Source organism: Prionailurus bengalensis, chromosome A3 (assembly GCF_016509475.1).
Source record: "Prionailurus bengalensis isolate Pbe53 chromosome A3, Fcat_Pben_1.1_paternal_pri, whole genome shotgun sequence".
Taxonomy (NCBI): domain Eukaryota; kingdom Metazoa; phylum Chordata; class Mammalia; order Carnivora; family Felidae; genus Prionailurus; species Prionailurus bengalensis.
In genome coordinates, this window is record NC_057354.1 from 63039889 (window position 1) to 63052670 (window position 12782).

General features: G+C 49.6%; 2 protein-coding genes across 5 annotated transcripts in view; both read right to left on the reverse strand.

Annotated features, from left to right (window-relative positions):
• Positions 1-697: 697 nt before the first annotated feature.
• ZFP36L2 (ZFP36 ring finger protein like 2) lies at positions 698-5504 on the reverse strand. The gene is made up of 2 exons (XM_043603278.1): positions 4659-5504; positions 698-4140 (listed from the first exon to the last, which is right to left on the reverse strand). Exons 1-2 carry the CDS (start codon positions 4707-4709, stop codon positions 2695-2697), a joined length of 1497 nt encoding a protein of 498 aa, XP_043459213.1. The 5' UTR covers positions 4710-5504; the 3' UTR covers positions 698-2694.
• Positions 5505-8338: 2834 nt separating this feature from the next.
• Positions 8339-12782, reverse strand: part of THADA (THADA armadillo repeat containing) — a 330878-nt gene continuing 326434 nt past the window's right edge. For all 4 annotated transcript variants that reach the window (XM_043603276.1, XM_043603274.1, XM_043603275.1 and 1 more), the window contains exon 38: positions 8339-9437. In XM_043603276.1, coding sequence (XP_043459211.1) covers positions 9045-9437 — 393 coding nt within the window. In that variant the 3' untranslated portion in view covers positions 8339-9044. The remainder of the gene's footprint in view (positions 9438-12782) is intronic.

Below are 12782 nucleotides of genomic sequence, written 5' to 3' on the forward strand. Positions count from 1 at the left end.
CGCCTAAAGCAGACACAAATCCTTTTGCATAAATAACGTGTGTGCTCACTCCCAGAGGAAGCTGTCTGCATAAACAAACATTACCCAGATATAAGTTTGACCTGTTTAATCTTCCTCCCCTTTCCTTCCTCTCCGGACAAGGACACAGCCAGCCTTCCCAAAGTAGAGGCAAAACCCTGGTTCTCCAGCCCAAGAAAGTTTGTAACCCAACCCCCTCTTCTCCAGCTCAGCGTTCTAGTGGCCCTCGATACCCTCCTCCCTTCCCCACCCTAGCTGTTCTGGTCCCTGGGTGTCCCAGCAAAAAAAAAAAAATCGGACCTTCAGCTGCCACTGCAGACACGTGATCCGCTTGGTGACTCACAGGCGGGCCACACCCCCTCAGGCCTTCAGCCAGGGCCTGCCACCAGCCAGTCAGCCAACACTGGGATGCATCTTATTACCAAGGGGAACAGCTAACTAATGCCCTTGACAGTCCAAATAATTACTTTCTTTCAGCTAAAAGAGCTTGCTATAACATACATAGGGGCAGGCTTTTCTGAATTCTCACCTTGCCAGCTCCCGTGGAAACCTTAGCTCCCAACCCCTGCAAGGCCTGGGCAATGCCCAGAAAAGTGGTGGTAATTAAGGTAAGAGGCTCCATGTTCTGGTTTAAAAAAAAAAAAAAAAAGAAAAAAAAAAAAGCTGGCTTACACACGAGTACCTTTTTTCCCAAAAATTTTATTGGGGGAAAACTACAAAACATTTACAGTACAATGTTTACAGCCACAATCTGTAGTGAACTGATTTCCCCAAAATATATTACAACTCAAGTTGACTTATCTTGTTACATTCAAAAACCTACTTCTGTCAAAGTAGTCCAGAGTCCATACATACATAGTGCTCCAACTGTACCTACGTACAAACAAACTAAAGCTACTGCTCATTCATCCACTGTCCAGGAAAGCATTCCTGCCTTTCTACGCACACACACACAAAAAAATAGTACAAGTTTTGGAATCTTCTGTAATGAAACAAGGCATATTCATGTACTACATACCATTTTAGCACTAAGAGGTGGCCTCTTCACTTTATATCTATATAAAAAAAAGTGGTAAATATCTTTTCCTTTTGTGCAGTTGAACCCATCCTACATTCAAATTCTCTCAAGCACTAATAGAAAAATACTTATTTGGTTGAGGAAGATTTAAGGCAAGTTCTGGCCCTTCCAAAGGCACTGTGAGACTACCCCCACCCCATTATTGCTACATGTCTTTATACGCAGAGTATGTCACAGTAGAATTGGTGGAACGAACAAACAAACATGGGTTTTTTTTGTTTTTTGTTTTTTTTGCTCATGTCAAAAGTTGGAATGAGAAAAGCATGCCACATTTAAACCTGATTGTAAAGTATGTGGTCACCTTTTTTTTTTCTTTAAAGTTGGATGGGCTACAACCATTATACATTCTAAGAAAACTCATAAGATATTCCTCAAACTACTTCCACAGCATCAGGATAGATTTCTGTGAAGAAATCATGCAATCTTTCAAAATTTACGTAAACAAGGAAAGAAATTAATGAAATAAATATTACATACAATCTCTTAAATTAAGATTTTTTTTACTCATTTACAATAAAATAACCAAGTGAAGTTACAAAAGGCATATATTACTGTGAAAAGAACATACACTCCACATTTTGCCGATTAATAATGGCAATCATAATTTAACATAATAAAAGAATATATATCTATTGCTTTTCATCATACTTGATAAATACAGTATGAACAAAATTTTCAATGTATACTTTTCACAAGATAATAAATAAGTTAAATAGTTTTTTCATATTGAGTTGTGGTGCAGTGGTGCGAATCAACTCAAAACAGCTAAAAATTCAGCAGTTATTCCCCCAACGATTACAAACTAAGCTCTGCCCAAGGCTTCCAGAAAGAGCAGACAAAAATGGTTCTAAAATTAAACATCCACTAAGTGGTGGCAACAAAACCAGTAACCGGTATGAAACTTTGGAATGCAAGGGTTTTTTTTTTTTTTTCCCAGACGTATAGAACGTTGTGTCAAACAAAAACCTGTCACACTGAAGACTACAATCAAGGCATATTCTTGGTAGAATACTGGATTCCAGAAGCTTATAAGTTTAGCAAGGTGGTGGCTGGCTGGTTTGTTTACACTGGTCTGAGACAAACGACAATTAGGAACTTCTCTCAAGATAAGAGTTCCCACATCTGGACTGTAACTAATGCTTTCAAGTGAAGATATGGAATGGTGGTTGGTAGCTGCTGGTGCTGGGTTGATTTTTTTTTTTTCCTAAAGTCCCAAACTCATAGGAGACCTAAAAGTTTAAGTGTTTGGTTCTTTGTTCTGTTCGCATCACAACTGCCCTGTTGTGAATATTTTGTTCATCAATACAAAAGTTCGTTGGCTTTTTTGCTCAACAAGAACGAAACTTCGTAATAATAAAAATTAAAAAAAAAAAAAAAAAAAAAAGAGGAAACCGAAAGGGGAGGGGTGGAGGCCCCTCCCGGCACACAAGTTCGAGTCCAAGTGCTCGGTGCGGCCCGCAGTCTGCTCAGGGCCTATCACCAACCCCACTCCCGTGCCTCCCCCACCCCGCCCTTAACGGGGGTCGAGACGGCAGGGGCGCCCTCCAACATCCCCAGAACAGCCTTCCCTTCCTCCTCCTCGCTGGCGCCCTCTTGCCTCAGTCGTCGGAGATGGACAGGCGGCTGAAGATAGGCAGGCGGCGGCCGGGGTCGAGGCTGGGAGATTCGGAGCCGCTGAGGCTGCCGGAGCTCAGGGAGCCGCTCAAGTAGCTGTCGCGGTCAGACAGCGAGTCCGGGGGGCTAGGGGGCGCGTCGAACACGGGAGACTCGGACAGGCGGCGCGGCAGCTGGAAGCTGAAGGGCGGTGAGGGCGGCGCGGCAGAACTGGCAGGGAGGGGCGCGCTGGGCGGCGCCGGAGGCTGCGCGGGGGGCACCAGGCCCTGCTGTTGCTGCTGCTGCTGCTGGCTGCGATAGTACGCCGCGGCTACCGCGGCAAAGTTGTGCGTCTGGATGGCGAGGGGCGCGATGAGGCTGCTCAGCTCTGGGCCGAATGCAAAGGCGTTGTTGGCGCACGAGGCCGACGAGCAGGCCGCGCACTGGGCGCCCGGCGCCAGCAGGTCCTCGGCGCCCCCGGTGCCGTACAGAAGCGCTGCCGCGGCCGCAGCTGCCGCCGAGGCACAGCACGTCGGGGCGCCTGATGGCGTGGAGGCCGCTGAGGCCGAGGAGCAGGACGAAGCGGACGAGGAGCAGGAGGAGGCCGAGGAACAAGAGGGCGGTGGCGGCGGCGTGCGCGACGTGGGGCTGTCGAGCAGCAGTGGCGACTCGAGGCCCCCGGGGGGCTGGTGGTGGCCAGACGGGAAGCCCGAGAAACTGAGGCTGTGATGCAGCTTGGGCCGCGGCTCCCGGGGGAAGCCCAGGTGCAGCGCGTCACGCGCGCTAAAGGCGCGCAGGTCCCCGGAGGCGCCCCCCGACGGCGCGGGCCGCCGCTCGTCGGCGTTGTGGATGAAGTGGCAGCGCGGGCCGTAGGGGCAGAAGCCGATGGTGTGGAAGGTACGGCACAGCTCCGTCTTGTACTTCGGGTGCCGGGTCAGGCTGCGCAGCTCGTGGAAGCCGTGAGCGAACTGGCACTTCTCGCCGTACTTGCACGTGCCGCTCTCCTCGAAGGGCCGGCACAGCTCAGTTTTGTAGCGCGTGGAGTTGATCTGGGAGCCGCCGCCCCCCTTCTGCTGCTGCTGCTGCTGCTGCTGCAGGTGCAAGAGGTGCTGGCTCCGCTCTCCGTTCTCGCTGAATGAGCGGTCCCGGAATTTGTTCTCCTTGTTCAGCAGGGCCGTGCCGCCGCCCCCTGACTGCTCCTTGAGAGTGCCGTAGGAGGCCGGGCCGCCCGCAGCCCCGCTGCCGCAGCTGCTGCCGTTAGCCGCGCCCGGGAACTTGGGCGAACAGCTGCCGGGGCTAGGCGCGGTGTGGGCGAGTGCGTGCAGGTTGCTGGCCGAGTGCCGTCGGAGAAAGCCCGGTGTGAAGCCCGAGCTAGGGGCGGCGGCCACGGGCGTCCCCACCGCCTTCTTGTCCAGCATGTTCAGATTGAGGTTGGCCAGGGATTTCTCCGTCTGCCAAAAGGAGGGGGGCGAGGACGGGATGAAATATGGAAAGGGAGGGAAGAGTTGGGGCGAGTTGCAGAGGAACTTCCAAGCCTTCTGATTCTTCTTCCTTTTTGCAGATTTCGATTCGGCCCCCACCCTCCGCCCCTACACGCGCAAAAGAATCATGTTCGCGTTGGGAGGAGCCGACTCCCACCCCAGGCCGCGCTCGGTTTCGACATGTGATCCTCAGCCCGTGGGCCGCCAGTCTGGGCGGCGCAAACCCCGTCCGGGAAGCCCCGGGCAGCGTGGCGCGGTCGGCGCCGGAGGAACTAAACAGCGACAGCGGCTCCCCCCTGCCCTTCCTCCCAGCTCCTTCTCCCCGCCCACAAGGCACGAGCACACACTACAGCAAACTCCAGGATTTTTCCCGACCCCGAAGTCAAGGTGGGGATGGGTGCCCCAAAAGCCGAGGGCAGAGGCAAAGTCTGAAAACTCGAGGGGCTTCCTGCCTGCCCGCTTTACTCCCTCCTTGCTCCCTCGCGTACCTTGCACAAGAAGTCGATATCGTAGAAGGCGGACAGAAGTGTGGTCGACATGTTTCTGGATCCTGTAATGGTCGGCGCTGCAGGCAGCAGGGAGGTCCGGAGGAGCCCTCGGGGCGGCGCGGCCGGGCTCGAGCCACGACGAATAACGGGTGAGGGGCGGGGGAGGAACCGAAAGTTTGCCGGGGTACGAGACAAGAGGAAGAGGGAAGCAGCGTGGACTGGCTTGAGGGTGCCCGGGAGTGCGGAGTGGGGGGAAAGGAGAAGCAAACAGCGCTCCTCCGCGCCCCGGGGTGCCCGGCCCGCCCCCCCCCGCGCGGAGCCGACGACAGCTCGCGGACTGCTGGAACTCCGCGGCCCGCGAGCGCGCGCCCTATATAGAGCCCGGGAGCGCGGCAGCGGCTAGGCGGGCGTGCCGGAGGAGGGGACTGAACGCTGACCCCGCCGGGGTCTCCAGGCAACGCCGCCCGCCGGCTCGCGGACGTCAAGCGCCTTCGTGGCCTCCCATTGGCCGCCGCCAATTTTTTTTCTCCGGGGGAGGGGGCGGGAGGCCGTGGGGCGGGGCAGGCTGCCGGGGCGCCCGGGGCGGCGTGGAGAGCTCGGCCCTGTTGGGTGCTGCTGGGTGGCGGCGGGAAGATAAGGCTCCTCTTCTCTGGGGCTGCCCTGTTGGAAATCCACTGCACGTTTAAAGTGACCAGAGTTCTGCAGCCCTGGACGTGTCTCCTCGCGCCGGATCCTGCTAGGCAAAATTGCGAAGCTTTTATCTCCCACTCTCGGTTTTATACTGGGCGCGGGAATTGCAAAATGCAAGAATATTGCAACCGTCCGTGCGGCCCGGCTGGCTTGCAAAGGGTGCTTGGGCCGGGAGGCGGGGGCTCTGGGCCTGCGTCCGGTGGGTGGTGGCTCCATCCCGATTGCACGTGGAGGCGCGGTGGGGGTGGGGGCGGGAGCGGCCACGCGGGCGGCTGCCGCGGCAGTCTCGCCCGGAGGAGCCTGGGCCCGTTTCTCCGCCCCCGTCCCCGCCCAGGCTGCAGTAAACAGGGCTTGAGCGCCGGGGCCTGCAGGGCAGGGCTGAGTGTCTGAGGACAAGGCGCTGGCTTTGCTAATCACATCACAAGACCTTGAGCTAGGGCCAAAGGCGCGGAGTGGCGCGGGGCGTCCCGGGCGGGGGAGCCGGCTGGGAGGACGGGAGGAAAGGCCAGGAGAGCTGCGCAGGCCTGGAGGCGACTTCCCGCCACCCCGTCTGTCCGCCGGTCAGCTCGGCCTTCCCCAGCCCTCCCAGGGGATGGGGTGCAGCTGCCGGCTGAGGCTCCCCGGCCGCCGCGGCCGTGGCCGGGCGTGCCCTCCACGTCCCTTTCCTCCCTGGCCGTTGGGGGCGCCGCGCCCTGCCTTAGCTCGTCGTGAGCCGCAGGCTCGGGCTGAGGCCGGCCAACTGCCCAGGCAGTACAGGGCGTCGAGGACGCTCAAGGTGGGCTTGCCCTCTTTTTTCCCCCCTCCCACCAGTCCCACACCCCAAAGCCCTGCTCTGGGTAATGCCTTTGCCAAGGGGCCCCCTCAAGGGTACGGGGCAGACAGCCCCCCCTAGCGCCCAGTTAGGCAAAAGCCGCTGACAGCCCGGTCGGGCAGATGTGGGGTCTGGGCCAGGACACTTATCACTCGTCTAAACATATGCTGCCAAAACCTGGAGCGGGCCCATGATCTCGCACACCTGGTAGCTTAGGCTGCATTTGGGCCTAAGTTGGAAGGCCCAGTTCCCTCTAGGGAAGGAAGCAACCCACGCCCCCTTTCCCAAATTGAGGTTATTTCTTGTTTCCTCTTGGTCATTTCCATTCGTTAACCTGGAAGTGGGGGAATAAGCCATCAGCCCTGTCACTCAGGGAACTGACGCCTCAGAGTTCAGTTTGCATGCAGTTCCCCCTGCTGTCACTCCCTAAGCACCCACTCAGAGAGCTACAGTCTGCAGTGGGCTGCAAGCACTTTAGGACCAGAAACCCAGGGCTGGCGTTCAGGCGCTGCCCTTTCCAAGTCATGTGGTCTCAAGCAAATCACATAATCTCTTTGGTACTTGCGTTTCCTTGTAAAACTAAGATAATTCCTGCTTTACTCATCTCTCACCCTTGTCAAGGTGCAAATGTGTTATCTGTTAAGGTGTGTAAAAGATGTACAGGTATAAATCCATATCATTTATTAAAATAAATTGACAAAGCATAAAAATGGAGACAGCCGGGTCTCTGGACTGTGGCCAGATGGGTAGAGGTCCACAGGATCATGCATGCAGACCTGAGGGACACCAAATCTTGGACCGTCTAGCTTGGAGCCAAGAGCAATGACCCCGGAAGAGGGGATTGCTTCAATCTGGGTGATTGCACCACCCAGCCTGTACTGGCCCCCAGGCAGCTGTGGCTGACACAGCCCAGAGCACTCAAGAACCCCAACTGTTCTGTTTTGTTCTTTGTTGAAATGACCCCAAACATGGAGTCTGAGGTTTGCTCTGATAGTAGTATTCTAAGATTCCCCTGGGAATGCATCAGGCAAGTGTGAAACAGCCATTTCACTGCTCTTGTAGGTCAGTATTAAGATTTCAGATATAAAACCAGTAGAAACTTCTGTCCCTCCTGTCCTCCCAGGCTGGCCACAGCCAGCCATCATCAAAATCTGGGGTAATTCCCAGTCTGCAGCCATGAGAACACCCACTTTGCAGGCTTGGTAGAAGGATCCTAGAGATAACATGTACATACGCTATGGTACATGTTTTGGTAAAGAGCACCTGCTGGTATAAGGTGCTTTTATTATTATGTATCTGCTTTTATTTCATTTTAAATGGAGAGAAAAGGAACGCTGGCCGTTTCCAATGAGTTGGGCTTTACTGGGGCCAGTTTCATAGTTATTGAACCATGGTCATCACTGCATTATGCCAACAATTTCCTGACTTCTGACCCAGTCAGTCCTTCTCAGAACAAAAAGAAATGTTAGACTGGCAACTTTCCATCAAGTGTGGGCTACACAGGATCCTAATTAATTCAGGATCACAAAAAAAACACATTTTGAGCCGAATAGTCCAAAACTACCTAGGGAATTTCCTGTTCTCTTTAGGACAAAACTTTGGATTCTAAGTTTACTCCTTTCCTTGCCTTTTCCTAACAGAGCTATTTTTCTGTACTTCCAGTATGGCTGTGTTTTTAGTGTTAGGTGTTTTTTTTTTTTTTAAAGAGAAACACATTTGAAATACGAGCTTTTCTGCAGTAGGAAATGATATCAAACCTTCTCTCTTTTAAACTGCCCCTTCAGACCGTCAAACATCAATAACGTAGTTCCAAGTGATTGCTCACCTGAGAAGTATTTAAAAATATTTACAGTCCCTAAAAGCTGGTATCATTCTGATAACCAGGATGAAAAATGAATATGGATGAGGCTCTGACCAATCCAAGCTATGAATTTCAAGATAGCTGTCTGTGGATAACACTCATTCTGAAATGAGAAGGAAAAAAATGGCAAGCCAATGAAGCAAAAATGTATGCAAGAGCGACACCTGCTGGGTGTCTGAGGCAGAGGGCTGGGTTGGGCTTGGAAAAGGCAGAAAAACCTTAAGGTTGCTAGATTCAAACACTGAAATGGATAATTGTGTTTTCTGACATCTTAAATGAGAATCTTTATTGCCACCAAGAAAATGACCGTAAACAGCGTAGGAATAAAACAAGTCATTTATTCTGGCTTTTCTTTCCCTGGATTTCCTTCTCACAGCCAAGGGTCTATGCTTTCACTGGGTGGCAACATCGAAGTTTCCTAGCATTGCCAGAAACACTTTTGGTGGGTAGGAGCTCTTTTAATAAATCAGACGTCATGTGCAGGTCGCTGCAGGACTTGAACATGTAGATGGTAAAAACAAAACCATCTCTATGAAGTAGATCTATAATTTTCCCAGGATCCAACATTTGGAACATACTTCTGCTGTAGCTAAAATGGAATAAAATTTAGAGTTCTGACCCAGTGGGCTGTTTGCCAACTAATCCAGCTCTGCTATTCAGTGGGAAAGAGGAGAGAAAGTCACGAGCTAAAACCTAGTTCTGTACAGTCAATTCACAGAAAATGTGGGCTGACTATGCCTGGACGTTAGAGGCTGTGGGGGAAGAAAAAGGCGAATTCAGGTCCGCAGGTGGCCTGCACCTGGGAACAGAGTAAATATTCAATGTGGTAGCCGCACTTCCTACAGTAGCTGCAATAAACCAGGCTCCCCTGAATGAGTGAGCTGAAGAAAAATTCCTTTGTAGGAAGGGACAGAAGCCTAGACTCATGAAGGGGAGAAAATATTTGAATTTATGTTCAACACGTTTCCTGCAGATTTAGTGGGGGAATAATCCGCACCCCCCCACCCCCAAAAGTCTTCTTTCTTCAACAAGCTGTTTCTGTTCTTGCAAGAGTGAATGGATTCGTTTCTGCAACAGAGTCCGAAGCACTGAGAACAAGGGTGTCTTCCCTTTCCTTTCCTTCCAGAAAGGCCAGCAGCCTCAGGCAAGCCAAAGTTCTTTCTTCCTGAATGCGCAGTCTTGTGAATTCCACCGTCTTCAAAAACTCAGCAGTTGGTGGCAGTTCTCTGAAGAGCTGGGAAAGGAGGTGGCACTGCTCTGATGCTGTCCTGTGAAGATGACGGAGGCTTTCAGGGCTGAGGGGACACCAGCTGGACTTGGAGAGGAGATGGGAGAGGTGCTTGTAGAGGTACTTCACGAAGGTCAGGGTCTCAGCCCAAAAGTTGATTTCTGCTTTTTCAAACAGGTAGTCTTCCACCTAGATTGAATGACAAAGCCCAAAGTCAACATTACAGGGGATGTCGACAGGCTCCAATCCAGACCAGAGTCTGGCCAGACTCAGAGGAGGTATGTCCCCTCCCCCTCCTGAGGGAAGGCCCACTCTTGCCTGTCAGCACCCATATATACATGCCACTCGCAGCTGAGAAGGTCACTTTCTATTTTCATTTCGCCGTACTTCTCCACCAGGGAGGAATTTTCTTCCCCAGACTTAACATGACCTTTGATAAAGATGTGTTTGTGGTTTCAAGTCAAGATATTTTGGGGGCCTGCTGTTGAAAAGGGAACCTCGACATGGGAGTGGGCCCTAGAACCAAAGGTGCCTCTAGAAGTTGGAGAGAGGGGGAGGAGGAGAAATCTCAGCAGAAGAAACAGCAAAGGATTACCAAATATGAGGCACTACTCTGAATATGGAACCAAATTTCTATAAGGCTGGGGACTTTCAAGGTTATTTTCTTACAGACACTTAATCTTGTCTCCACATTTCCCATAAACAGGCTGCTTTTTCAGCTCTTGGCCTGTTGGGTATGCCAAGAGGGCCAGCTGAGTCAGACACTGGTGGACGGATACAAATTTCAGTTGACAAGATGCTTTTGCTGCTTCTCTTGGTCCTCAGTTTCCCTATCTGTTGACTCACCTGGAGGGGGCTAATAGTTTTCTCTAAGCAGCAAATACCCGGAAGGACCCTGACTCTCTGCAAATGTTTCACCTTCAGACCTAACCGTGGGGAGCCGTTAGCTATTCCAGTGCTGACTAATAAACATTCTCCATAATTAAACACTCAACTTCCAAGGGGCCTCTTCCTTTCTTTTTTTTCCCTTCTATTGAGATATAACTGACATAGAATATTACACTAGTCTCAGGTGTACAACATAATGACATTTGTATACATGGTAAAATGATCACCACAGTAAGTCTAATTACCATCTGTCACCCTACAGAGTTAATATCTTACTGATTATATTCTACATGCTATACAGGAATCCCCATGACTTATTTATCTTATAATTGGGAGTCTGTACTTTTTTTTTTTTTAATGCTTGTTTATTTTGGGAGAGATACCATGCATGCGTGCGCAGGGAGGATGGGCAGAGAGAGAGGAGAAACAGAATCGCAAGCAGGTTCCATGCTGTCAGTGTGGAGCCCGACGTGGGGCTCAATCCCACGAATTATGAGATCATGATCTGAGGCGAAATCAAGGGTTGAATGCTTAACCAACTGAACCACCCAGGTGCCCCAATATTTTCTTTGTTAATTTATTTTTGAATGTTTATTAATTTTTGAGAGAGAGAGAGAGAAAGAGTGCAAGCGGGGAGGGGCAGAAAGAGAAGAGGACAGAGGATCCAAAGTGGGCTCTAAGCTGACAGCAGAGAGCCCTATGCAGGGCTCGAACTCACAAAACATGAGACCCAAGTGGAAGTCGGACGCTCAACCGACTGAGCCACCTAGGCAGCCCTATTTTTTAAGAGTAGGGTCATCGTGGGTCTCAAACTCTCAACTCCAAGACCAAGAGTTGCACGCTCTACCATTTGAGCCAGCCAGGTGCCCATGTTTTCATTTTCTCTGCATAGATACTCAGCAGTGGAATTGCTAAATCACGTGGTAGTTCTATTTTTAATTTTATGAGGAACCTCCATACGTTTCCTTAGTGGCTCACCAATTTACATTCCCACAAACAGGGTATGAGAGTTCTCTTTTTTCCACATCCTCGCCAACAATAACTTCTTATCTTTTAGATAATAGGCATTCTGACAGGTGTAAAGTGGTAGCTCATTGTAGTTTTGATTTGCAATTCCCTGATGATAGTGATGTTGAATATCTTTTCAGGTTTCTGTTGCCCACCTGTATGTCTCTTTTGGAAAAATGTCTAGATCCTCTGCCCATTTTTTTAATCAGAGTTTTCAGATTTTTAAAAGTCAGCATAGAGCCAGTGTGGGGCCCACACCCATGACCCTGAGATCAAGACCTGAGCTGAGGTCAAGAATCAGATGCTTAACTGACTGAGCCACCCAAGTGCCCCTTAATCAGATTTGTTGTTATTATTGAGTTGTATGAGTTCTTTATTATTATTTTTTGGATATTAACTCCTTATTGGATGTATCATTTGCAAATATCTTCTCCCATTCAGTAAGTTCTGTTAACATTTTGTTGATGGTTTCCTTTGTTGTGCAGAAGCTTTTTAGTTTGATGTAGTCCCACTTGTTCGTATTTGCTTTTTTTCTCTTGCCTTTAGAGTCAGTCACAAAAATATCACTAAAACTGATGTCAAGGAGTTTACCACCTGTGTTTTCTTCTAGAAGTTTATAATTTCGGGTCTTTTTATTTTTTTTTAATGTTTATTTATTTTTGAAGGAGAGAGAGAGAGAGAGACAGAGTGGGAGTGGGGGAGGGGCAGAGAGACAGGGAGACACAGAATCTGAATCAGGCTGCAGGCTCTGAGCTGTCAGCACAGAGCCCGATGCAGGACTCGAACCCACAAACCGCGAGATCATGACCTGAGCCGAAGTCGTACCCTCAACTGACTGAGCCACCCAGGCGCCCCATATAGTTTCAGGTCTTATATTCAAATCTCTAATCCACTTTGAGTTAATTTTTGTGTATGGAGTAAGAAAGTGGTCCAGTTTCATTCATTGCAGGTAGCTGTCCAGTTCTCCCAACACCTTTTATTGAAGAGATTATCCAGTCCTCATTGTATATTCTTGCCTCCTTTGTCAAAAAATACACATACATGGGTTTATTTCTGGGCTTTCCATTCTGTTCCACTGATCTCTGTGTCTCTTTTTGTGCCAATGCCATTCTGTTTTGATTACTATAGTTTTGTAGTATAGTTTGAAATCAAAGCACATAATATCTCTGGCTTTGTTCTTCTTTCTCAAGATTGCTTTGCTATTTGGGGTCTTTGGTGGTTCCCATACATTTTAAAATATATGTTCAAGTTCTGTGAAAAATACCATTGGAATTTTGATAGGAATTGGAATTTTGATAGGAATTTTGATAGGAAATTGACAGATTTCAATTTCCATTGAATCTGTAGACTGCTTTGGGCAGAAGGATATTTTAACAATATTAATTCTTCTAATCCAAGAGCATGGAATATCTTTCCATTTATTTGTGTCTTCTTTAATTTCTTTCATCACTATCTTACAGTTTTTAGTCTTACAGTGTATAGGTCTTTTATTTCCTTGGTTAAATTTATTCCCAGGGAAATATAAATTATTCCTATGTATTTTATTCTTTTTTATGCAAGTGTAAATGGGATTTTCTTGTTATTTCTTTCTGGTAGTTTGTTATTAGCATATAGAAATGCAACATGTTTTTGTATTTT